Source organism: Crocodylus siamensis, chromosome 2 (assembly GCF_052110815.1).
Source record: "Crocodylus siamensis isolate JL-2025a chromosome 2, ASM5211081v1, whole genome shotgun sequence".
Classification (NCBI taxonomy): Eukaryota; Metazoa; Chordata; order Crocodylia; family Crocodylidae; genus Crocodylus; species Crocodylus siamensis.
In genome coordinates, this window is record NC_143396.1 from 129,456,729 (window position 1) to 129,482,848 (window position 26,120).

Consider the following 26,120-nt stretch of genomic DNA (forward strand, 5'->3'; position numbering starts at 1 on the left):
GAAAGTTAGCAGGAGATTTATGCTCTTAAATCCCTTAGGTGCTTTATGAAAATGTCCCCTTAACTACTGAGTCTGTGTAACAAAATTGATTTGCAGCCACTGAGAATCTGGCCTTTTATATTCTACCATATGCAAACTGAAGTTTGACAGGGAACAATGATGATTCAATGGTTAAGGGAGTAGCTTAGGATTTGGGATACCTGGATTCAGTTCCTGTCTGCCACAAACTTCCCATGAGACTTTGGGAACATCATTCTGATTTCCTTCATCAGGAGAAGCAATAGTTCATTATGAGGAGCCTGGTTTCAATTCCACGCTCTCACAGGCTTCTCACTTAGCTTCTCTGGGCCTGAGTGTCCATCTGTACAATTAAGGTGGTGTTTCACTACCTTGCAGAAGTTCTGTGGGGCTCTATATGTTAAATATTGTGAGGTTCTCAGATACTATGGTAATAAGGGTGGGAGAAGCAGACTTAGCTCAGCCCTTGTCTATGTGGGCAGATTCAGGATCATTAATCTAAATTCACTAAAGATGTGAAAATTTAGCATGGATTAGTTAAACCATATTAAAACCCTACATGGACATTTTCATAGAGAATTAAAGTGGCCTTAATTTGTTTTAGTTTAATTTACATAGGAGAGTGAATTAATCTAAATTGAATTAAGGAAGGCAATCTTAATTCTGAGTGAGACTGTCTGCTCAAGGATTTGATGTGGTTTAATGAACCTACTTCTTCACACTGTGAGGGAATTTGGATTCGTTTTCCAGAGGCTCCTCTAAACCAGTCCTTAGATATTTGTGCTGCACAAGAACAACCAGGGTCTGATGTATACCTAATGCCTCTTTTCATTGCTCTGGTAGTGAATAAAGTACATTTATATGTTGTTATAAATAATATTTACATCCCCTTTGGGGTCCCTTCACACTATCAAGGAGGAGTCTTAGTGAAAATGAAAATCAGGCCAATAGCTTAAGAAGGCTGGCATTTACTTTTAATTTATCTTGTTGAAACTCACTATATTTGTGTCCTTAGCTTCATGCTTTCTGATATGATGCTAATTTATTCTACAATTATGCTCAACCTGCAGCACACAGATAATGAAACATAAGTGCCAGGAAATCTTCTGATATTTTTCTTCTGATTGAAACTGAAGTCAGGAACCAGAAGTTGTACTCCTAAGGGTGGTGTCATAATAAGATGCCATCCTTGCCTGAACACTGTCTTTAAGTGTCAGAGATAAGGGACTCCAAACTGCAGTTAGTTTGTGATCTGTTGTTAAACTGGGCACATCATAAATACCAGCGCAGTCTGCAGAGATTTTATGACAGATGACTAAAGAGCCTGGCTTTTTTACCTTAAATTACTCATTTACGATGCACAGAGACATCTTGATGAAGCATGCATGGACACACAGCCCTGGCTCTAGGGAGTTTTATTGCCTCTCTTTGTTTGAAAGGCTGATTTTTCATGTTAAAAAAATAGCCTTTCAAGGAACAGTAGAATGGGAATCTACAGTGCCCCAGACTGCATTAGAATCTTAGGAAGAATCAGCCTCTGGGCTGGAGACTGTAGCGTACCAAGCACTTCCTCCAAGATGCTGTACTCTATACACCCTTTATTTATATTATAATAATTGGAGGTAAGGGCAGTTAGCGTGCTTGTGAGTAAATAGATAGCTCTGCTGATGTACATCAAGAGCAAAGTGCAGCAAGCCAGTGAAGTTCCATATAGCTGCCTTTAGTTTTAGTTGCCTCTGTCTCCGCCAGTATCATGTTAAAGGAAGCTAGTGACTACAAGCAAAAGATTTACATGAAGTGCCTTATTAAAAGGTTCCATAAAGTGGAGAGGGGGTTGGGGGGCAAGGCAGACAGGAAGGCTCTTGCAAAGCTTACCTAATTACAGTTTCCAGAATCTTTTGACCATCATATGTGAAGGTGCTATATAAGTGCAGAGCATTATTTATCATTATTTTATAGCTTTGCCAATGGCTAAGTCCTTATACTGGCTTAATTGTAGGGTGACCATATGTCCTGTTTTAGTTGGGACAATCCTGGATTTCAGAAGCTGGTCCTGCCTGGCTGTTGGGAATTATAATGGGTATCCTGGAAGCAGAGGGGCAAGGGTGCAGTCTGGCCAGGAGTAAGTGCAGTGTGGAGTACCTTGCAGGCAGGCATGCACCACTGCCTACCTGGCACATAGCCTTGCCCCTGCTGACTTGTGAGAGCACAGAGTGGGGGGGGGGCAGTGTCCCGGATTTCCATGATTTCCATATGGTCAGCCTACTAACTTGTGAGTCTGCCCAATAGATCATCTGCCCCACACTGTATGTGATGTTTTGTGACATGAGGCACTGTCCTGTTACTGAGAGGAAATCAGAGTGACCACAGTGTTCTCTTCTCAGCCAATTAGATCCATGTAGTCCACCTACTGCATTAGCTGTACACCAGACACTTCCACTGACTTCAATGAGAACTTTGGATGTGCATCCTTTTAAAATCGCTTGACTAACATGATTGGATGAATTAGAACATGTCCTCTATCTAAGCTATGCTGGTGAACAGCTGAATTTATTCCCAACTAAACCAGGATTGGGGGCGGGGGGGAGTACTTCAGCACTTCTTGAGCAGTAACATGCACAAGCAATGTTAGCTCAGAAAAAAAGTTGTGTGGTAAAGAAGTGAAGTCATGGGTCAATTTTTTTTTCAAGTATGATAGACCTGCCAGAGTTTCACCCTGTGAACTATTTGAGCATTTTGCATAGAATTCCCCCATGGGGAGATGGGATACCTCTGTGTGTAGGAAAGGCATAGTGCCGAGGTCCCGGTTGTAGTTCAAGCTCTGCATCTGATTTGTGGTATGACTTTCTTGGTCAAGTCATTTAATATACCCCTATCTGGAAGAGCCCCAAGTTCAAGTCCTGGCTCTGCTACTGACCTGCTTAGTGACATTGGGTCAGTTTACCTCATACCTCTGTTTCTCTGCCTTGGTGCTCTAAAATTTAAGCTCTCTATGGCAGAAGGTGCCTCTTACTATGCTTTCATGTAGCACCTAGTACAGTGCTGCTCAGATCTTGCACAAATCCTGGAGGTGCTTTCATTGAATGAATGATAATGCTGCTGCCAAGTCTTTAACTCATCCAGTAACTACAGTATTCATTAAAAAATTAAAGCAAGGCAAGCCCACTATGCTCCAGGGTAGTATCTGCACAGCAATCAGTGTTTTGATTGACAAATACACAATTACATTTATTGTGCAGGTAATTAAACAGTAAATTAGTCAAACGGTTAACCTAACAGGAAAGCAGAGAGATTAGGATCAACTTAAACAGTGGAATATGAAATGATTTTTAGGAGCATTTACCTTTATAATCATGTTATGACATGTAGCAGGCCTAGCTGATCATTTCTACACAAGACATTTATAATGCACTTTAAAAATAATTGACAGCTTCTCTTTTGTCTGTGCTTCATTCCAGCTAATGGAAATTGATTTAAATAAAAAATAATTTACATGTTCTTATAAGATTCCATTGAATTTATAAGAGCTGGAGCACACCACATTAATTATTGCTGTGTCATTGCAGCAAGCTAGCGAGAAATTAGATATAAAACTGAGCAAAAACTATATATAATTACCATTAAAATGACTCAGGCATGAAAATTAATCAAATGGAGTTGGACAAACATTATTATTCTTGTCAACAATGGGAGACCAGTTCTTATTACTGACTTTTATTTTGATCCCCTTGTCCATTCCTGAATTAGGCTGTATATTCAGTACACCTAAGCTAAGGAAATTCTTTTTTGTTACAGTATTCATTAGAGACTGTACAGAATTATCAAAAGCAAATGCTGCCTTTAATTTTGAGTCCAGCAGATTGCCTGGGTGCATAAGGGGGCGCAGAACTTGAAACCTCTTTTTAAAGATAGGAACCACTGTACAAAATCAAACCTCTGATCCAGCCAGTCCAACTCAAGCTGCTTGAGGGGAAGGAACCTTTGAGTATGCAGTTATGGGATCACCTCTCTTCAATAGTGAGAGATTGGGTCAAGCCCTAAAGCATGAGCTTGTCTCTTCCCATAAATTATCTTATTATTTAATATGAAAAATATTAATATTCTTACTGTACATTTGAAATGTCTTATCCCTCTTTAAATACTGACAAGTTTTAGCTTCAGTGATATCATGTAGCTGTGAGTGCCACAGAGCAAAAACATCCCAACCTGCAAAGTAGGGCATTGAGCATTCCATGTTCTCACTGATCGTGTTTCTCATACTGATTATTTTCTTCACCGGGGGACTGCTCCATCAAAGAGCTGGAGATAGCACTGACCTCTCCAATCCCATACCACTCCTAATGAAATACAGGTCCAATAAGTTGCATTAGAATAAGTGGACTTGCATCCAAGGTGAATTTGTAGAAGAGATACTACAATGTGGACCCTCTGGAACATGTATTTTCAACAATGTACATAATAATGTTACACCATACAGCTAAGCTGGTTTGTAGCTTTTGAGGGAATTTTGGTTTTGAATTGGAAGTTTTACGTCGTTTGTTCTGTGTCCACTGTGAGCAGGTAAGGAGTAGTGCTGGAAGGGACCTCCTGGGTCATCGAATCCTGTCACCTAAAATTGTAGGCAACTATGTCAGACAAAAACAATTAAAACAAAAACAATTAATTTGCCAAGTTCCCTCTTAAAACCAGTTAGGTTTCTTGCCCTGACTTATCCCATTATGAGGCTATTCCAAAAGATTTCTTTAACTGTGGTAGGAAACCTTTGATTCTCCAGCCAAAATTCTTTTATGCCCATTTGTTCTTGTGTCAACATTGCCCTTGCCTGCTGGTTACACCACTCGTGTATGTATAGAGTGCAGTCACCTCCCACCTCAGCCTTTGGTTCTTATCAGTTAAAAGTAACACACTTCTAGCCTTCCTTCATTACCTTATCTAGTTCATCAGCCATAAAAATTACTCCTCATAAGTCTACTTAGCTTTCCAGGAAGGTTGGGAAAGTTCATCTGCTGAACTGGAAGCTAATGCCATGAAGAAGGATTTATCCACGTAGGTTCCTTTCAAGGCTTTTAATTCATGGAAGCAAAAAGAGGGAGTACGGTTTGGTGATTAAGAAACAGTCTGCACTCAACAGATCAAGGTTTAATTTCTGCCTCTGCCCAAGAATCCATCCCCATGTGGCCTTATCATCAAATCTCTCTGTACTAGGTTGATAACAATGCTACTTTCTCCTCTGTCTTTGTCTAGACTCTTGATTTTCTAAACTTTGTCTCACTATGGGCATTTATACACATGCTCTGGGAGGGGGGTGGGGATGGTTGAAACATTTTAATTACAGCATCATATGTATCAGCTCCCCACTGAAAAATGGCAGTGGGGGTGCTTTAGCTAAAGCTTATTGAAGTAACTTTAGTTAAAGTGCCCTCACCACCATTTTTCAGCATGGGGACACTGATACACATGATCCTGGAGTCTGCTGGAGTGTGGTAATTACCACGTTCCAGCAGACTTGATTAATCAAGTTTGCTCCAATGCGTTGTAAATACAGTGTGTTGGAAGAGTCTTGATATACGTATATAGGCATCTGAATATCTCCTAAAGACTTGTGGCCAGGTACAGGCACTGTGCCTCTTCAAAGGGAGGCTAGAGTCTTCAAAAGGAGGCTAGACTGCCACCTAGCTTGGGTCATTTGACCCCAGCATCCTTTCCTGACCATGGCAGGGGGTCAGACTAGATGATCCGCTTAGGTCCCTTCCGACCCTACCAACTATGAAACTATGCTTTTACCCATGTAAGTGATTGGAAACCAGTCTATACCCATAATGGAAAAGAAGCTCGGCACGCACAGGCTGATTTAAAAATTGTGGACCCCAGTCTAGGATTTTCCTTCCCCACCACACACACCAGAGGGTGAATGTGTGTTCTGTTCACTACCAACCTAAATTATGCTGCTTACAGAAAACTGCATAACTTAGATTGATTCCACCTCAGGCTTTTTGAATGTCTGTACCTAGCCTATGGGCATCTTTACGTATTCTGTGGGGTGGGGTGGGGGACACTTTCATTAGAGTGGCTCTTGGGAGCTACTCTAATGAAAGCACCCAAGGTGTCTCATGTATTGAGCGTCCTGCACTTCAAAATAGTGGCAGGGACACTTTAACTAAAGATTGTTGAATAAGCTTTAGTTAAAGGGCTGCCATTGTCATTTTGAAGTGCAGGGACACTGAATACACAAGATGCTGAGGCTGCTGGAGCAGGCGTCAGGCACACATGTAGGTGCCCTATATGTCTGGATCAGGGCTGGGCAAAATGTGCCCATGGGCCACATCAGGCCCGCAGCAGATTCCATTTCCCAGCAGCCTCTGCCCACATTGATGTGGCCGGTTTCTGTGGAGACCCCAGAAGCAGTGGTGCCATGACAGTGCAGGGTCACAGTTTGAAATGGAGTCTGTCATGGGCTTGCTCTTCCATTTTGCCCACCCCTGGTCTAGGTTCACTTATGGTAGAGTTGGAGTTCAACCTCTCTTGCATAGGTCCACTTAGATCTATGCCCAATAGGTGGAAGAGCATCTGTTCCTCTATGTCCACTTTAAGAAACAGAGTGGACAGTTTATGTGTCTTAATGAATTACTGATAATAAATCAGTCATAATTTTTTTCCAGGTAAACCAGTAATGATAGTAACTGAGTACATGGAGAATGGCTCTTTGGATACATTTTTGAAGGTAAGACTTAAAGTGCCTATATATTGTTCTTCCTGAGTAATTCTATAGAACACATGCAGCCATAAATGCCCAAAGGTCTCGTTCCAAGCTCACAGTAGAGACAGGAATAGCATAGTTGTCTTGTTTCCCTGTGTTTGTACAGCACTTAACTCAATTATGTTCTGGTCCTTGCCTGAGATTCCTAAGTAATACTGCAAAACAAATACATAATAATGATAAATTGGGAAGTACTCTTTCATCTTTCAGCAAAGATTAGCTTTGGGTGGGAATCGTTTGCTTGCTCACAATGCTGTCTGAAATTTCAAAACAGTTCCTATTCATCATGATGAAACCAAGGCTTTCAACATTCTGTGTGAAGAACGAGATAGAGAGAGACAGACAGATAGACAGACTCCCCTCTTCCTCAAATAGCCAATAGCCAGGTAGTCAGAGCACTCACTAGAATAAGGGATACCCATTTCAGTCTCTGTAGTTCCTGATTCACCCCAGAAACTTAAATCTGGATTTCCCATGTCTCAAGGGTATGTCTTGACCACAGGTCTGTAGTCTCTCTCTCTTGAGTATGCCTCTGCTGTAACACGGTGAATATTAAATTGTTTATACAATTTGAAACACTTCCAGTGGGGGCTACTGAGACAGACTGGTTGCGTAGGCTAGTGGTTAGAACAGTTTGTCAGGTATAAGAGACTCACAGGGAAATATCTGCTCTGAATCAGGAACAGTAGACACTTGAGTGTAGGCTCCCATGTCCTGAATAAGCTGCTTGGCCAGTGGGCTGATGGCTATCAAGGGGAAGGTCACACTCATTTTGGCCATAAATTCTATCGTAGACTTTCCAGATAATAGTTTTATTGAAACTGGTATGTCTCCAGCAAAAAAAAAAAAATGCCTGTTTTGACAAATCATTATTATTCAGCAAAACACTGTTTCTTTAGAAAATTCCCATCTACCACTAGTAAGGAGCCACACACTGGGAGTGTCTACATGTGCAGTTAATGCACCTTAAGGTTACTGTGCATTAAAATAAGGCTCAGTTAATGGCCCACAGGAACACATCTACACAGAAGCAGTTTTGTCCAGGGCTGCTTCTGCCCCTCTGTCCTGCTTTGCCCCCCCTGCAGCAGCCAGGAGGAGCTCCAGGCTGTCACAGAGCTCAGGGGTCAGGATTGCCCCAGAGCTCAGGATCGCAGCCTGGCTCGGCAGTGCTGGTTTGGGGCAGTGCCCTGCAGCTGAGCAGCAGCAGTGCCCTGAACTCTCCCCTTGCATTGCTTCCTGCGAGGGACAGGGGAGTTCTCTGTCCCCAATCCTGGCACTGCTCAGGAGCCAGGAGCTGAGAAGCACCACAGTGAGGGAGCTCTCTGTCCCCGCAGTGCTGGGCCAGGGATAGAGAGTTTTCCCATCCCCTCAGCCCTGGTAGTGCCCATGCATCTCAGGCTCCAGTCAGCTCCTGCTCCCTGCCCATGCCTTGGGATAGCCAGGAGCTGAGCAGTGCTGGGACTGGGGACAGAGAGCGTCCCCACCCTCACCCCCAAAGCAAGCAACATGAGGGGAGAGCTCAGGGTACTGCTACTGCTACTGCGTGGCCACGGGGAATCGCCCCAAAGCAGCTAACTACTGATCTGGACTGTGATCTCAAGCTGTGCATGGGAGCCACGGACAGTTCCCCCTGCCTCCTGTGGCCCTCTGCTGTCTAGGATGTGTGTGAGCAAACTTCTCCCAGTCATCATCTACACGTGTGCTACTGCACAGTAGCTAATGTGCGGTTACTCTTGTACCTGTATTACTTGGTATTAGCAAACTGCACATTAGTCTAATTTACTGCACAGTAAGTCCCATGCACATGTAGACAGTGATGCATTACTGCACATTAGTGTAATGCACGGTAAAGCATCTTGTGTAGACGTACCCACTGAGAAACACAGGTTTATGCCTCCCTTTTGTCACAAAAATCTCCAAATGGGCCAAATTCAGTAAAAAATGATGGGTATTTTGATGGTACTTTTTCAACAAGCCATGATTAGGTCATTTGAACAAAACACTCATCAGCTTTCTGGATGCAATCTCTACACGCTTGTTGTCTGTTGCCTTGGTTTTAAGGGTTAATCATCTGTAGAATTTTTACATACACAAATATGTATATACACTGTGAGCAATCCATTAGTTAGTCATCATCCCAAACATGTAACTCCCTGGCGCTGACTTAAAGGAGCTCTTTTTTCTTAGCTTTGTCTCTAGGGAGAACTATTCCAAAGAGGGAAGCCTTCAGAAGTCTCTTGGTCACAGTGCTGTGGCAATTAATTATTAATTGCTCTTTTCCTTCATGTGGTACTTGCTATTGAAATGTTATTTGTGCATCGATGTAACTCCAGGTGCTACAAACTTTGATTGATTGAAACTCTCCATTATCTTTGCAGAAGAATGACGCGCAATTCACAGTAATTCAACTAGTTGGAATGCTGAGGGGAATTGCATCTGGGATGAAATATCTGTCTGACATGGGCTATGTACACAGAGACCTTGCTGCCAGAAATATCCTAATCAACAGTAACTTAGTCTGCAAAGTATCTGACTTTGGACTGTCCCGAGTCCTAGAAGATGACCCTGAAGCAGCCTATACCACAAGGGTATGTTGTCAGGTTGCTGAAATGATAAACTAAGGAAAATTATGGAGAGTGCAGGTGGGATTATCAGAAGCTGGGACTGGATTTTCAAGAGGGCTCAGCACCTACTTGCAGCCATTTAATTTATGTGCCCATACAACTAGTAAATTTAGGACCATTTGAGTGCCAACCTCTCTTGCATGTGTTGCTCAGTGTTATCAATGAAACAAAGCTGTCTGCCCATGACAGTGAGTTGGGAGCAAGTCAGTCTGATGCCTCCAATCTAGGCAGATTTCAGTTAAGCGATTATTTTTGGAACAGAAAATGTACCCATTTAGGGGAATAAATTGAGCTTGGCCTCAGTGCAAAAGCGAAAGTGTATTGCAGCTGAGATTAAAAGAAAAAAAAGCAGTAACATAGCAGTCTGGCCACTTATATCTGTATATTGGCACCTAGTTATAAATGGCTTGATGTTTAGGAGTTCTGAGTACCCAGCTGCTCCCACTGTCTGCAGAGAGTGCTGCTGAATTCTCCACTCATGAAGAAAAAAGGGTTACTTATTTAGGTATCTAAATGGAGACTTAGAAGCCTAAAATTAAGCTCCTTTTTAATGCAGTTTGACATTTAAAGAAAAGTGATACACAACCAACTGCATACCCAGTGAGTACATTTACACAAGATGCTTTACAGCATATTAGATTAATTTAATGCACAGAAAAGCATCACTATCTACATGTGCACATCAATTACTGTGCATAAAATTAGTCTAATGCACCATTTGCTAGTACCAATACATATGAGTAGTAGAAAAGTGGTGCATTACCTAATGCGCCAAAGCACATGTGTAGAACCTGACCAGGAGCAAATTGCTCCCAGTCAGCTCAGGGAGCAGGGGGCCACTGCTGCCTGGCTAAGCCCTGATCTCAATGTGGTGGGGAGTTATCCTGGCAACAGGGCAGTTCCCTCTCAGCCCTGATCTCTGCAGGGCACAAAGAGCTGTCCCAACTGTGGGGGCAGCTGCCTCCAAGCCAGCTGGAGATTGGGACCAGTCCTGATCTCCACATGGCTGGGAAGCAGCTGCCAGATCTAGGACAGCTCTTCCTGCCCTGCAAAGATTGGGACTGCCCCTGTGTCTCCCACCCGCCTAGGGCTGGCACTTGGTGGAGCCTGGAGCTCCTTCTGACTGCTGCAGAGGAGCAGATCAGGACAAGAACAGCACTGAACTGAACTGCTCCTTTCAGGAGCAGATGCATGCCTGAGTGCAGTTTAATGCACCCGATTTTTCTGTGCAGAAAATTCAGGCGCATGAATTGCATGTGTAGGCGCACCCAGTGAGTTACTAAAAGGGAGTAATTAAACCCATTCAGTTTACTCCTTTCTTCCAAGGGAAGAATCTAAGTTGGTTTCTGTAATTAAAACATGGACAAGTCCTAGGTGCAGTAAACTCGTAGATCTCCAGTAAGACTGATGGCTAGGAGTTTTCCGTAGCCCACATTTGAGGGGCTGGGAGAAGAATAACTCATTAACACAGAAGCTGTTCCAAGCAGTCAGCTAACCCTGAGGGAACCAAGGCAGCCAATATCAAAAACAGGTCTGTCAGACCACCCAGAGGAATGCCTAAAAAAGTCACACAGACAGATTAGGGCCCCTAGAAGCTTTCCACAAAATGTGAACTATATTACAATAGACATGAAAATATTAAGATATACTATGAAAAAGTATATGACAAGCATTGTAAAAATGAAGACCTTTTCTAATAGTTACAGTGGATGGAACATCTCTCATTTAAGTTCATCCCTTATTTACAGACAAAAATAAAGCATTGTAATGGATGTAACATAAATTCACTCTTTCCTGAGCAGTTCTGTCTAGCAGCTTATTGTAACCCTATGACAGTGTTCCAGACACAGACACTTCAAATCCTATTCCTGAAAAGAGCTGTGTGGGCTCCGGTGTCTAACCACATTGCCACATTAGAACCCAGCTATTGTACATGTAGGGGGTTGGGGCCCAGAATTGAAGCTAGAGTAATAAGCTGCAATGTGCCAATTGACACTGACTGAGAATCTGGTTCCCACTATCTAAAGGTTGGAAGTAATAATGTCCCAGTGAAGAATAATTTTAAAAATGAGGATTTTTTTTGGTACTATACTCCAATGTTCGGTGTTTGTTTTTTTAATTAAAAAGGATCACCTGAGATGCTATGCCCTTCCTCCTATTGATCTCACCCCTCTTGAGGGGTTAGGAGCATCAAAGGGGGGGTATATTTTTTGATATACTGGTAACTGAAGGGAAACATTTCTTTAAAGCCTATTTAAGAGATCTATTTAGTGATGGTAGGTTAAATTATGTATTTATATAGGATGGTTTGTATAGGGATGACCCTGGCTCCCCCAGGGGGTTAAACTATATGACCTATGGAGGTCCCTTCCAGCCCTACTTCTCTATGAGTCTATGATTCTGTGATTGTTTCTCCTAAAAAGGAACTATATTTTGACATAAAATTTAGAATCTAAAAACTGGAGAAAGAAAAAGGGGAAAAATATAAATGTGCTAAATGTATCCAGAGTGGTGCTGGGTAGGCAAGAAATATTATGCCAAACCAAACTGAAAAAAAACAAACCCCATCACAAACAAGGATACTGCAAGGGAGAAAGATTTGGTGATGCTTTTGTAAATAGCCTGATCACTATGCATCTTTCATAGGCATCAGCCTCTAACTTCACAAGTGTCAGTGACTCATCCTCATGCAGCTAGTTGCAGGACAGGATTGGGGCCCAATTCAAACCACCTTCCACTCACCCTGCAATTTGCATGAGGTTCAAATTAAATGAAAGTCACCCCCAGATTCGGAGACGTTTGTTCCTCCCCCATTTGCTTTCAGAGACTACGGGAAGTTTATTCCCCTACCAGCCAGTGCAGCATAATTGAGACATTGATCCTATACGTGTTCTAGCATTCAAACAGAATTTAAACAACAAACCTTCAGGACAGTCAATTAGTAGTCAGCCTACACATGCTTATGGGCCAGGAGAATGCGGAAAGGGGCCTCATGCTGTCAAACAGATTTACTTTAAAATTCTACATCTCTTTCCAGCACCTTTCAAGAGAGGAAACAAAACCCCTTGGCACTCTAAGAACCGCTGTTTCTTCCTCTCCCCCAACATCCCTTTCTGCTTTTTCATCCTAGGGAGGCAAGATCCCAATCCGATGGACTGCACCAGAAGCCATCGCCTTCCGCAAGTTCACCTCAGCCAGTGACGTCTGGAGCTATGGGATAGTGATGTGGGAAGTCATGTCTTATGGAGAGAGACCTTACTGGGAGATGACCAATCAAGATGTAAGCGCTTTGCAAAAGCCACTACCAGACAAGACTGTTTTCTCATCAGAAAGACAGAACTAGCATGAGGCTTTCAGTCTGAAAAGGACAGCTGCTGGAAAACCCCCAGTGATGTGATTTTGCTTTCCCTCTGAAATTCCTATTGTTCAATGCCCTTTTATGTAGCAGCTCAAAACAGATTTTGCACAAAGGGAAATATGTCTGTACAGAGTAGTCCAGCTCCCTTGGCAGACTGCTGCAGCTCTCCAAAGGCTGCTAGAACCAGAGCTCATCTGCATTACATTTTAGGACAAAGGTCTATCCAAGGGTATATACTGATGAATGATATAATTTCAGCTACACTGACAAACTCTTGCAGTCCAGTAAAGCTTAAGCTTAGAGAGACATCCCCTTCAGTAAGTGCTTGCCTCCTTGAGTGAAAAGGGAGCATTTTAGTAGAGCAATTTGGGCCTGCTGATCTAGGCTGTAATCCTGGCTTGGCTAACAACCTTAAGGAAATTGCTTCACCTCCCACCCTTTTTGACTGCCTTGAGATGTATAAACAGTAAATGAGAGCAGTCTCTCACAATGCATGTGTCAAGTTCTTAGCACAATAGCATCTTGGTCCAGGGCCTAGGGCTTTAAATACGGCTACAATGCCATGGTCAGTAATGGAGCAGATACTTGATCTTGAAGAGAACTAAGCTGTGCTCAGAACCCTGCAGAATGAAGCCTTAAATTAATGTGCCATTAAAGTGGTGTGTTTTCATTGTTGTGGGATGCTGCTGTAGCTGTAGATGTAGCCTGGCAGTTTTATTCTGTCACTGCAGCACCACTTTTCTGTCACTGCAGTGCTAGAACATTGACAGACCATTATCTCCAGTGCTTCTATCCATGGCATATTGTAGGTTGCTCCTGGTTTGTCTGCTGTTGTGCTTTAATGTTTTTTAGGGATCTCTGGGTACATGGTTGCTTGTCTATGCTAGGACCTGGACTCTGTGGCTCAGGATTCCCTTCCCAGTTCTATGTTCCACCCAAGGCTGAGGCAATATTCTGTGTAGGAGCTACCCTGTCATCCTGCGATGAGATGTCTTCCAGTGACTTCAGGGCATGCTCCTGATAATGCCCTTTGGAAACTCTTTTCTGTCTAGTCCTTATTCTCCCTAGACTGTATGCAGTGCAGGAGCTAAGTTTCCAAGGAAGCTGTACAGCAGGTTCTGCAGTGCAGAGGAAGGTCTTATGTCCCTTGTGACATGGGATAGGGACAGTCTCACAGAGACCTGCTGGTATCCTTGTCACCGCCACCTCCCACCTGCTGCCTCCCTGTAGTGGTGACACCCTGCAGGGAATCTTTGGTTAGGGTGGGAAAAAGCTAAACTCCCTTTCTCAATGGTCACTACTTCTTTCTAACCCATCAGGGGGAGCATAAAATAAAGTAAAAAACTAATAACCAGTCCTAGCTGTTTGACTTTAGTCATGATTTGACAAGGACAACTTCTTTTGAGACCTCACCCATATTTTATCTCTCATCTTTTAATGTGCCTGAATTTTCTTTGAAGAAAATTCAGGGGCATTAAACTGTGTCCTCACACACATGTGAATATGCACCTCTCAGGAGCAAATTTGCTCCCAGTGGGAGCAGTTCAATCTGGGGCTGCTCTTGTCCTGCTCTGTCCCACCTGCAGCAGCCAGGGGGAACTCCAGGCTCTACTGGGTACCAGTCCCACACAGGGGCTGGTCCCGATCTCCACGGGGTGGGGAAGAGCTGTCCCAGCAGCCAGGACTGCTGCATCCCAGCAACGTGGAGATCAGATCCAGACCTAATCTCCATATGACTGGGAGAGCTGTCCACTGCATCCCAGCCAGAACAGCTCTCCTGGCCATGTGGAGATCAGAACAGGTCCTGATCCCCATATGGTAGACAGCTGCAGCCGGCACAGCTTCCCCCAGCATTGGGGCTTAGCAAGGCAGCAGCAGGGCCCCAGTGAGCATGTAATCACCTGCCCCTAAGAGTATTATGTCACATTTCCCCTCCTTCCCATTCAGCTGTCCCAAAGAAGCCACCCACAATATCTCTCTATCACAGATAGAAAAGAATGCTGCTTGTCAGGCAGGCAGCCCTGTTGTTTTGTAGACTCAGAGCAACAATGCCCCATAATCCCTCCATCCCAGATGCTATCACATTCAAAGGGAGTTTAGTAACCATGAGGATACTGCATGCATCTACCCAGGAGATTATCACAATTTAATGTAGAAACTTTTTTCCATGCCCAGTAAAAAGGATGCAGCAGTTTGGGCCGTGGCTTTTCTCTTCTTCCATTGAATTTAGCGATTGTAACCATCTTTAATATAAATGCACTGGAATGACACAGATGTTGTTCTATAAAAGCCAGACTACAAACTATGATTCAGGCTGGTGAGAGCAAGATAACACTCCCCTGCCAGAGGAATCCCTCTTATTGACAGTAAGCACTAAAATAATTGGCATTTTTATATCTGTTAATAAAAAAAAAGAAAAACCAGAAAAATATGAATTTAACTATATCCCATTGTGCAGTGAGTGAACTTCACAAACACATCTTTAAAAAGCTGTGCATAGCTGTGGCTTTTTACAACATGTAGATTAAAGAATTAATAAGAGTTTTTTTCTGTTGAAATTAGCATTGGTTCCTGACCAGGTTTTGATTTGATTATCTCTGTGGCTGTACTGCATATACTTGGCAGTAGCTTGGATTATAGGAAGCAAGGAAATTTAACTCAGGGGTCTGGTACATGAAAATTCCTAGAGAGTTTTTCATCTCCCCTCCTCTGTATTCTCAACTCCCACCCCCATTGGCGAGAGTCATAAGTTGCTTCTATTGCTTGTGGACGTTATGTGGTAAACCACTGTGCTCTGGTTGCACGAATTTCAGTCCCTCATCAAAGAGTTCCTTTCATTCTTATGTGCTGTGTGACCTATAATTACAGCCACTTAAAACACACTGTTTAGAAATAGTCTTTGGCTAGCAAAACTGTCCGTATTATTACATATCCAGATTACTTTCATCCATGTCAAGGTAGACCCAGGGTGGCAGTCATGATTACTCAGAAGATTATAAATCAAGTTTTTAAATCAAGACTAGATGGAGTTCTAAAAATATGCTCTGGCACAACCATGAGAGCATGGTTTGCTGGAGGAATTGGATGAAATTGTATGGCCTGCCTCATGCAAGTTACTGGACTAATGGTGGGTTTAAAATCTACGATACTGTGGATATGTAAGGCCAAGTATATTGCTCTTGTAGGTATAAATCAGCCCAATATACCCTCCACTAGCCCTAAGCCAACCAGCATAACCCCGTAAACAAAGGGCCCGGGAGGGAATAGGTCCGCAAACCTTCTGCTAGCCTACAATTTGACTCATCAGCTGTTCTAAAAACACATGCACTGGGTGAACAAAATTGTACAGTGCAGTAATTTGTTCCTTATGGTTGATGCCAGTGGTTTATGTTTTTGCCCTTATTCCCATTACGGCTGGATCCCCAAAACATTTGCAGATAAAAAAAAAGATGTTTCAGCATCATAGCATCTCAAAGTATTTTGATGCCATTTGCCAGAGTGGACAACATCCTGTAAATTGAATTAACCTTATTGATTGCAGTGTTATTGCCAGGAATATAAAGCATGTATAACTTCATTGCAGACGTAGTTCAGATAGTCAATGCTGATGCCAGCTTGTCTGCTAGACATCTTGATGCTGGAGGGATTGTCCCTCCACATTATAAATACGTATGAAAATACAGCATGTAAGATTCACATACTCCTTTGTTCCTGTTGCATAGTTTTTTTATACAATGGCTGCAAATCTGGGTTCACGTTAAAACTGGAAACAATACTAAAACATTAGACAAAGCAGGTGATAAAGTACACCTTAGCTTATCATGCTATGAGCAAAACCATTGCTGCAGAACAAAGTCATGATTGAATTCTGGTCCAAACCAGGTAGAAGGTCATACATCTGCTCCAGCTGTCATTGACATTACTAAGAGTCTTCCCATTGACATCAGTAGTCTTTGGTTCAGGCGTCACGTTAGCACAAAAGAGCTGCATGACCTCAGCAGTAAGGCTGGATTTTCAGATATGCTCAATACCAGAAGCAGCTGTTCAGAGTAATATGATGCGCCATGTAATTTTCTTCACTACTAAATGTGTCCTTTCAAGTTTTTAAAGCCCCACACCACTCCTGGGCCAGTACTTTCCACTTCTGGGCTCAGACTTCAGGGTGAGATGTGGACTGGAATGATATGTGCTGGAAAGTTGGGTTTTCAGCCTGGAATTCCATTGTCTTCTGAATAACATTACCCCAAGGCAGGATGAAAGCAATCAAGACTAAAATTACAGCAATACTTTTGCTAACCACTGAATATATTTGAAAACAATGTGATTTCAAATTATATGTCACACTGTGCATAAAAATGAGAGGAATGCAAGGGACTCTTTGGAAAGCATACATTCAGAGCACGGTGGCTGGCCACAACATTCACCACCCAGGAGAGCAACCTCTAACCTCTGGTAGCGAACAGATTTAGGAGAAGAGACTGCGAAGAAAGGGGTATGAAGAATTTCTTGGTACATTCATGTATTGTGTGTGCCTAAAGCAGACCTGAGCTTTATTTTTTTTGTAAAAATGCAGGCATTTATTTAGGTGTCTAAAGGATAGTTGCCATGTCCAGAGTTCGTTTGAAGATCCATTCAATGAGTTTCAGTTAAAACAACCTGGACATGCTGAAAACAAATTATTTTGTCGTCAGAATGGATTTAATTATTTTTAGTTTACAACGAGAGAGAGAGAGAGATAATCAGTCATTGCATTTTTGTTGGGTGTCTTTTCTTTCTCAAGGACACAAGAATTCACATGTGTAGACTAGTTGCTTTAAATATAACTGGTACAAAATCATGGGGGGTGGGGGTTGTATTTGCATTTAAAATCAATGGCCAGGCCCTCCCTTGTTTTTAATTTACATGTAGCATTTTTGGAGACATTTTCAATTCCTGGCAGAAACGTGTACACAATAATAAATTACTAGACCCTCACATTATTGAATGATATATGAGATGGTTATGCTGCTTCAACCTTGAATGTATCCATCATTTAGCATTCAAAGTCTCTTTTGAAATAAAGTTGGACTTTTATTGTTGTAAAACAAATGTATGATCCAGAACATGCCTTTTCATTAAAAAAAAGTTCTATTCCAAGGAAATGCTAGATGGCCCATATGCTACTGGTCTCAGAATCCAAGAATAAACACTGGTGGTAATATCCTCAACTGGTGTAATTAAAGGTAGCCCTGTTAACCTTAAGGAAGCTATGACAACACACTCCAGTTGAGGATCAGGCAGATTGGGTGGAACAACTGAGTTAAACAATTGGCTTGATCCTCAACTGGAGTGTTTTCATAGCTCCCTTAAAGTTAACAGAAAAATATTTCAGTTCACAGTAACACCTGGGAATCTGACCTGTTGACGTCAGTGTTACTGTGCTCTGAATTATTTTTCCGTTAACTGAAATTAATTTTAATTAATTAATACTATGAAAGGGATCAGGTTGTTTCTGATTTTACTTATAAGCAAAGGCTTGTGTACTGCCTTGGAAAGCAGCAATAATGGATGATTTGCCAGCTATGAAAGGTTGTGTTTAAAACCCTTTGCATTTCAGAGATGGGAAAAACACTCTGTTTTGTCTTCCCTAGGTGATTAAAGCAGTGGAGGAAGGCTATCGTTTGCCAAGCCCCATGGACTGCCCAGCAGCTCTTTACCAGCTAATGCTTGACTGCTGGCAGAAAGACCGGAACAGCAGGCCCAAATTTGATGAAATTGTCAGCATGTTGGATAAGCTCATCCGTAACCCTAGCAGCTTGAAGACATTGGTTAATGCATCAAACAGGTACCCATTCAGGTTGAAGCCATTTCTCAGTGAAAGACTTGTGTCCTAATATCCTGGCATTGAAGTGTCTTTTAGTATTTGGTCAGTAAAGACTCTCTACAGATCTACCAAGGCCTTTATTATCCCCAGAATAGTCTTCCCAGCCAACTCTTTCTCTTTAAATTGTCAGAAATGTGGACAACTGAATCACTTTATAAATACTTCTATGCTATAGCAGGTAAAATTAGCATAACTTACATTTGAAGCACTTGATTTGGCCTGTTTAGTCCCAGCTCCATAGTAGACTTAATTCTGCTATGTACTGGATTTAGGGGCCATGCCTACATAAGATGCTGATTGAGTTGTTACTGCGCAGTCATGTAGTACTTTTATACCCAAATAGTAAATGACTGCACAGTAACCGGCATCCTGGTGACACTGACTGTGCAGTAGCTTGTAGCTTGTTACTACTGCTGAGTAGTAATGAGCTACTGCACAGTAAGCACCTTGTGTAGATGCAGCCAGGGAGAGCAGAATTTGGCCCATAATGTATATAATAAAAACTATTCCAGTTATCTCTCTGTTGACTTTATCCTGGTAATATTAAGAGAAGAGAAACCCTTGTGGGGAAATTCTTGAGACTAGCCAAGCTAAATGTTTGCAGATGCATTCCTACCCATACATGTCCTCTTGCCATCTTTCTTAACTCCATTATCATTCACCTCCATTTGTACCATTTGTCAAAATTACAAACCCTTGTGGTTGCCTAAATATTCTACACAAATGATTTTTCTAAAACCACATTAACTGAAAAAAATAGTGTGCAATTTTAATGTGAAACATGATAAATCCAAGCCTACAATTAAAGCAGAGATTATAGAGAAAGAGGACTATAAATATTTATTTTTAAATTCCTGCTGGCTAGTAATCTAAACAATAAAAATTCCATGGTACCAGAAGCCTGAAAAGAATAACTCCCTTTTTTATTATTACGCATGTTCAGTGTTTTTCATCTGCAGCATTAAATTATTTAGTTTTAATCCTATTGCCCTCTACACAAACTCAGGAGGACAGATTCTCAACCAGTGTAAGTCAAAGTGGCTCCATTGACTTCAGTGGAGCTATACTGACTAATGGCAGCTGAAGATCAGCCCTGCTTCTGTAATTATTGTCCACTTGGTCATAGGGAGGAAATTACACACATATTTGTACTGGCAGTGCTGTAGCAAATGTCTAGGAATAAGCAACAATTGTTAGGAAAGGTTAGGTTGGCACTGTGGGCCAACATTTGTTTACCAGAGTAAATGTCATTTTTTAAATACAAAGTAGGCACAAGTCTTCAGGCTACTTTCCATGCATCATTAATCCTCTGAAGAAGCAATTGAAGAATGAATCTTATTAGCAATTAGTTGTAATGTCATTCCTAGCAAATCTGCATAAAAAGGTTTATGGTAGCATAAAATATGAGACACTTCTCTTTTATTTTCAGTTTGGAATAGTCATTTTCAGGGCATGTTGTGCAGCAGTTCATACATTGTTATACCAAATTGCACCAGAGAAGATTAAAACAGGCAGTAAACCATTTCATATAGTCACTAAGCACCTTATTGATCTTTTAATGCATTTATAGTTCCAAGTCATTCCAAATGTCTCCATTTCAAAACCACTATTAGTGTTTCAATTGTGAACAGTGCACCTGAACAGTCGATTTTTTGTGGTCATGTTTATTTTATCCATATCATTCTTTATCCATAATAAAAAGTTACTAAATCAACCCAAAATTGAACAAAATGCCTCACTAAAGAATGTTTTACATGTACAATCCTTTATTAAAAATTCTCATTAATGCAGATAAGGGAGGAAATAAAGCATAACATTACAATGTACGCATATCAATAAATGCATTATGGTTTTCATGTTGAAAATCCACCTCTTTGTTATGGTAAGATAGTTTGAATCCCCTCTGCATATAAAATTTTATGTGAAAACATGTTGCTTTTGGTACTGGTAGTATTTACATTTTATTAGATCCTTCAGCAAGGTCATTAAATAAACAAAGAAGTACTAATGTGATCATAAAATATACAAAGATTTCTCAAGTGCTGAAATAATATCTCAGATATCTTACCTGTTTGATACATTTAAATTTAATTCCCATATTCAAAGCTTCACTCTGCAAAAAATTACATGTGTGCATCAGATTCCTCATACAAGTGTTTTTCTTAGTCAGTGGATAAAGTACTTAGATACACTGGGTTTGGGATTCACATATCCCATTCTCACGTCGTACCTGGAATAAATTGTTTCACCACCCTCTGCCTCATTTTTCCCATCTGCATAGTGGTGATACTGATACTTAACTTGTTTGCAAAGTCCCTTGAGATCTATTGCCAGAAGAGATGCAGTATGTAAGCATGTAAGGTGTTTAAGGTATGGTGCTGCCCAGGAACCAAGTAACAACAGAATCCCATATTGCTGGACATGGTGCAAGTAGTTTCGGATTTGACTGGCACTTCTTTTGTGACTAAAGTTATATGGATATATTGGTCAAGATTAGACTGTAGGTAGCCTCCTGAGTCGAGAGCTTGATTTTAGAAATTGCTAAAATCAGTGGGAGACAAGTAGTTTTGAAAATCTAGCAGATATTTTCAGAAACAGTCCCTCCAATTTTGACCACTGACTGGCAATGATAATCAGTGATGGGAAATACAATATGCATTTATCTCCACTCTCCTGACTCGTTTAGGAAGAGAATTCAGCTGCCATACTCTCTGCCCTTTGATTTACCATAGCTGTAAGTTATAATGAAAAAGAAAAATAGAGGTGGAGAAGATAGAACTTCAGAACAGATGTCTAGGAAAACGCTTCCTCTTTAATATTAAAAATGGTGGATGAATAAGTTATATTAAGCACTTTGAAATATTAAACCTTGTTGTTGTTTTTTATTTTATTTTAGAGTGTCAAATTTATTAGTAGAACATAGCCCGGTGGGAAGCAGTGCCTACAGATCTGTAGGTGAATGGCTGGAAGCCATCAAAATGGGACGGTATACAGAGATTTTCATGGAAAATGGATACAGTTCGATGGATGCTGTGGCTCAGGTGACTTTAGAGTGAGTAGTTTCTTGATAATTTTCGCTTAATTTGTTGGAGCAGGGCAAGAATACAAATAGGTGTAAATGAAATAGAGAGGTAGGCTTCAGAAGAGGACAAAGAAGGGAAGCAGTTCACTTTCGTATGTAGCCATTAGTTTTCACAGAAGCTTCATCTTTTATTACCTGTATTGATAACAAATGCAGGAGAGAGTTGAACTTAAAGTCATTGTGTTTGTTAAAATAACTGGGCTCCTTTACCAAATAAAATTACACTTGATTTTGCTTAACAGACAGACCATATTCTGGCAGTTGGATTGCTTGGGGAATTTTTTTAATTAAAAAAAAAAGTAAGCACAGTTATATACCATTCCAAATGAATGGAAACTGGAATCTCTTCTCACTTACATTACTCTTATATGGGTGTCACTGGCTTTTGAGGGAGCTACGCCTAACCCCAGGTGATTTGTGGACAGGCCCAGTATGTGATATAAGCGGGATGTGATTTTTACCTGCAAAAGATGAAAAACAGACATTTGCACAGTTGATGTGGCTGACCTCATAACAGTGACAACAGAACATCAGTGAAGCCCATGTCATAACCCCCAAGGCCTAGATTCTCAGTTTCAAATTCCAGCACTGTAAAGGAGTCCTCAGAAGGGCACAAATTGCATTAGCCCCAACAGGACATTTTCAGAAATGGCAGTCAAACCTAAAGGTCCCATGCAAATATCCAGCTAAAAATGAAACATTTTTTAAAGAAAGTGGGTCTGTTTGATCATTAATTGTCGTTCTGGATTCTGTGTGATGTTGAAAGGAAGACATGGGTCTGATACTGGCCCAGTTGCAAGCCCCTCTCCCACAAGAGGGGTTTGTGTAAGCTATGCAACTCAAAAGAGCTTGCCCTTCACTTGCAGGATTGGGTCCTGGGTACATAGTGTGTGGGCCAGTGGTGCCCTATATCTTTATGTTTGCATGCCTCTGAAATCAGGCTGATCTGACTGTATTGAATACAATACATAGCATTGAATTAATTCAGTAAATGCCTTGGGGTAGTTGGTTTATTATGTGCCTTTTTTTTTCTTTAATTTCCTGTACCACTTGTGTAATAATTATGCCTATATTTTTTTTTTCCTATTATTTTTGCAAGCTGACCATAGAGACTGTGTTTCCAGCTTGGTTATGATAGGTTATCACAAATGTTGAATTAGAATGAAAAGGAAAATGACCCAGTCCTTTATGTTGTCCTAGTTCTGATCAACACACACATGCACGCATGCACCCCCTCCAGCTGGCCAATATGCATATCGAATCAACTGAAAATAATAAAAAATCCTATACTCACAGAACCTTAATGATTTCTCCTGTTCTGCAAAACAAGATCAACATTGCTGTAGGAACTCACTATTATTAAATGGAATTCACTCTCCCAAGTAGGAATTCCTCTGAAACATAGAAAAAATGTCCAGTAGGAGTGGAAATGTTGCAGTGTCTCTTCTCTCACTACAGTTTTGCAATGCTCACGATCCTAATATCCCTTACTTACTGTGATGTCAGGACAGGGGCCGGACCCTATAAATAATTAAGCACATGCGTAACTGCACACTTTGAAGAGTCATCATGTTTTATGTCATTATATATTTGTGTTTGTAGTACCTAGGAACCCCAGTCAAAAATGAGGTTCTCGTTTTGTTGGGTGCTTTATAGAAATGGAGCAGAGAAGACACTTCCTGCCCAAAAGAATTTGCAATCCACAGAGCAGACAGGAATAGCCAAGAGAGCAAACCCAGAGAGCACAGAGGTGAGATGAGGCAACAACTTGGATAGATCTGAGCAGAAAAGCTAAAGTTGTTGGGTCTGCTCGCAACACTCAGAGTTAAGCATTTACATCAGTCATTTGGGTTTGGAGAGCTTGCCTTTTGCACAGTCCTGAGGCCCTCCACTTCCACAGTGAGAGCAGAGGCAAAACTCTTCTTTGACAAAAAAAATGGAGATCCAGTAATAGCAGTGTTCCACTGATTTGTCCTGGTTTAGCCAAATTATCAGTGTTGGGTGAAAAATTTGGAAAAGTCTGACTGTTCCATATTGAAAAAACTGTTCACATTTCAAAATTTGCTTCAGTTTTATTAAATTATAATGTTAAAAGTAACACGGTTGCTCACCTCTGGAATTAAATGTTTTATTCAATTAAAAAGAAAAAAAACTGAGTTGTTGATGTTAGATTACCATTTTATTTTATTATTTTTTGGAATTGCAAACAATTTCAGCAATCATCCCCTCCCTTCCTTCCTCACTTCCTCTCCAGCATTTCCCAGCTCACCATGCTCTGGTTATTAGGTTCTTCCATACTTCCTCCAAGTCATGTCAGGTTAGACAAACACTTTTCTAAAATGGTTTAGACAGGAATGCTCCTGCCTTGAGCAGGGGTTAGACTAGATGACCGCCCAAGTGTCCTTCCAGCCCTACTTTCCTACATGCATATTCTGTGTCATATGCAATGTATATAAGCCTCTTTACACAGTATTTCATAGGCATTTTCACCTAATCAGGGCCTAATTTGTTAGAAAAACATCATCATTTCTAAATTATTAAGTGGATTATACCTCCTCTAAAATATACTGAAATAAAAGAATATGTGTCCTATCCATGCCAAATTATTTGCTATTATTTTTTCCTTAAGCTCTCTCGATGTCTATCTCTCATTCATCCGTTCTGTGCTGTCCTCTCATGTCTTTTTTCTTCTCCCCACTTGCATATATGCTGTCAGCTTCTAAAGATGGGTTTCACACAACTAATGTCAATCCAAACAGGTTCTGGACCCCTTGCATTGATCAAAATATATATTTTACTCAGGACATGTCAAGCAGAGATTTTTATTATTGTTGTTATTAAAATTATTCTCTGTTGTAGATTTTTCATACTGAAATATTCAGTCAGAAAAAAATGCTTTAAAAGAATCCCTTTGCACCATAAAAAGCCATTTCTCTTCAGAGAAAAGCAGGCTCTTTCAACCCATTCCCTCAATAGCCAGAGGAAAGCAGACACTTTCATCCTACTACCTTAGTAGCCATCCCACCTACTATACCTACTCTGCTCTCCCTGAACTTTCGGCTTTCCTGCCCCCTCTCATTTCTGCTTCTGGTTGCTGCTTCTTTGAATTGTTTGAATTCTTTCTTTATCCTTTATTTACTCTTCATTTTCCTCCTTTCCTTTTGTTTCTTTCTTTTCAGTTGTTGCTTCCTCACTCATCCTCCACTTGCATCTTCATCTGTCCTTCCTTCTGCTTTTTTAGCTCTTTCTCATCTCCCTGTGCTAATACCTTCTTACTTCCCCAAGTATTCCCCTTCCCTTGTTCTGCTCCTCTATCCCTGCCTGTTCCACTTGCCTGCGGCTGCAAGTATAGAAGCTGTGTGAAATTAATAAAATCAATGGAGCTCTTTTGCTTCGGTAGATCTAGTAGGCATCTTGCTGTTTTCATTTACTGTTCTGCCAGTGCATGGAGAACAGCAGCAAGGGACAGAGGAGCAGAGGCTGGCAAAATATGCCAAGACATCAGACAAATGTATATCAACCCTTCCCAGCCCCCAGGTCAAAAGCATCCCATGGGATACTCAGAAACAATATTCCACTTCACTTCTGTCTTTTCTTTTCTTTTCTTTTACTTTCTTCTCACTCATGAAACAGTTCCCTGAAAACAAGGTGCTGCAGAAAAATATATTTGTACGCTAATATACATTCGGCCCATGCCTGGAAAACTCTGCCAGAAAAGAACCAAGGAATATTTTTCAGCCCAAACATTTTTCAATGAACAATGCAGACTTGCTCATGCAGAAATGTTCTGTGCATTCTTCTTGCTTTTACTGAATTATTTATATCAAAGACAAGTAAACAAACATTTAAAAAAAAAACCTTCTTTTTGGCATTTTCCAAAAGAAATATTTCATTTTTTTTAAAATTCAAGTTGACTTTCTGTTAGGAAAGTCCCTTCAGTTTTGTTTCAACAAAAAAAGTAATTAAAAAACCTTAATATAAGCTGGAACCTAAAATGAAGCATCTCATTCAATCAGAAATGATTTTATTATTATTATTCAGTTAAATTTATTTTTAAATAAGTTATCTTGGATTAATTTTTAAATATTTTTCCCCTTGGGTTCTGCAGAATTGTGAGCTAACAAAAAGCTCAATTTATTCACATTTAGTCACATTATAGCTTCTAGATACTTTGACCTTATCTACACTGAAAACACCTTCCAAAAGGCAGGGAGTGCCTCTGAATTCTATTCTCTGGCAGCAGTATCCAAAGGTCCCGCTCTCTTAGCACCGCTAACCCGGGTGGCACAGTAGCAATGTGTTATCTCTGAACCAGTGCCTATGCCCTGGTTGACTTCTTGGCTGACCACACCTAGCTACCTCCAAAACCTTTCACATCCACAGAGCAGTGCAAAGAAGCTGGTACTCTATTGCTGCTT

General features: G+C 41.0%; 1 protein-coding gene across 21 annotated transcripts in view; it reads left to right on the forward strand.

The window, feature by feature from the left end:
- Positions 1–26,120, forward strand: part of EPHA5 (EPH receptor A5) — a 369,517-nt gene that overhangs the window by 302,698 nt on the left and 40,699 nt on the right. For 18 of the 21 annotated variants that reach the window (XM_090036846.1, XM_090036837.1, XM_090036849.1 and 15 more), the window contains 5 exons: positions 6,678–6,739; positions 9,154–9,363; positions 12,530–12,679; positions 18,388–18,581; positions 21,517–21,672. In XM_090036846.1, coding sequence (XP_089892972.1) covers positions 6,678–6,739; positions 9,154–9,363; positions 12,530–12,679; positions 18,388–18,581; positions 21,517–21,672 — 772 coding nt within the window. Of the gene's footprint in view, positions 1–6,677; positions 6,740–9,153; positions 9,364–12,529; positions 12,680–18,387; positions 18,582–21,516; positions 21,677–26,120 lie in introns of those variants that run through there. The other 3 variants (XM_090036836.1, XM_090036844.1, XM_090036848.1) reach the window with 2 other exon arrangements.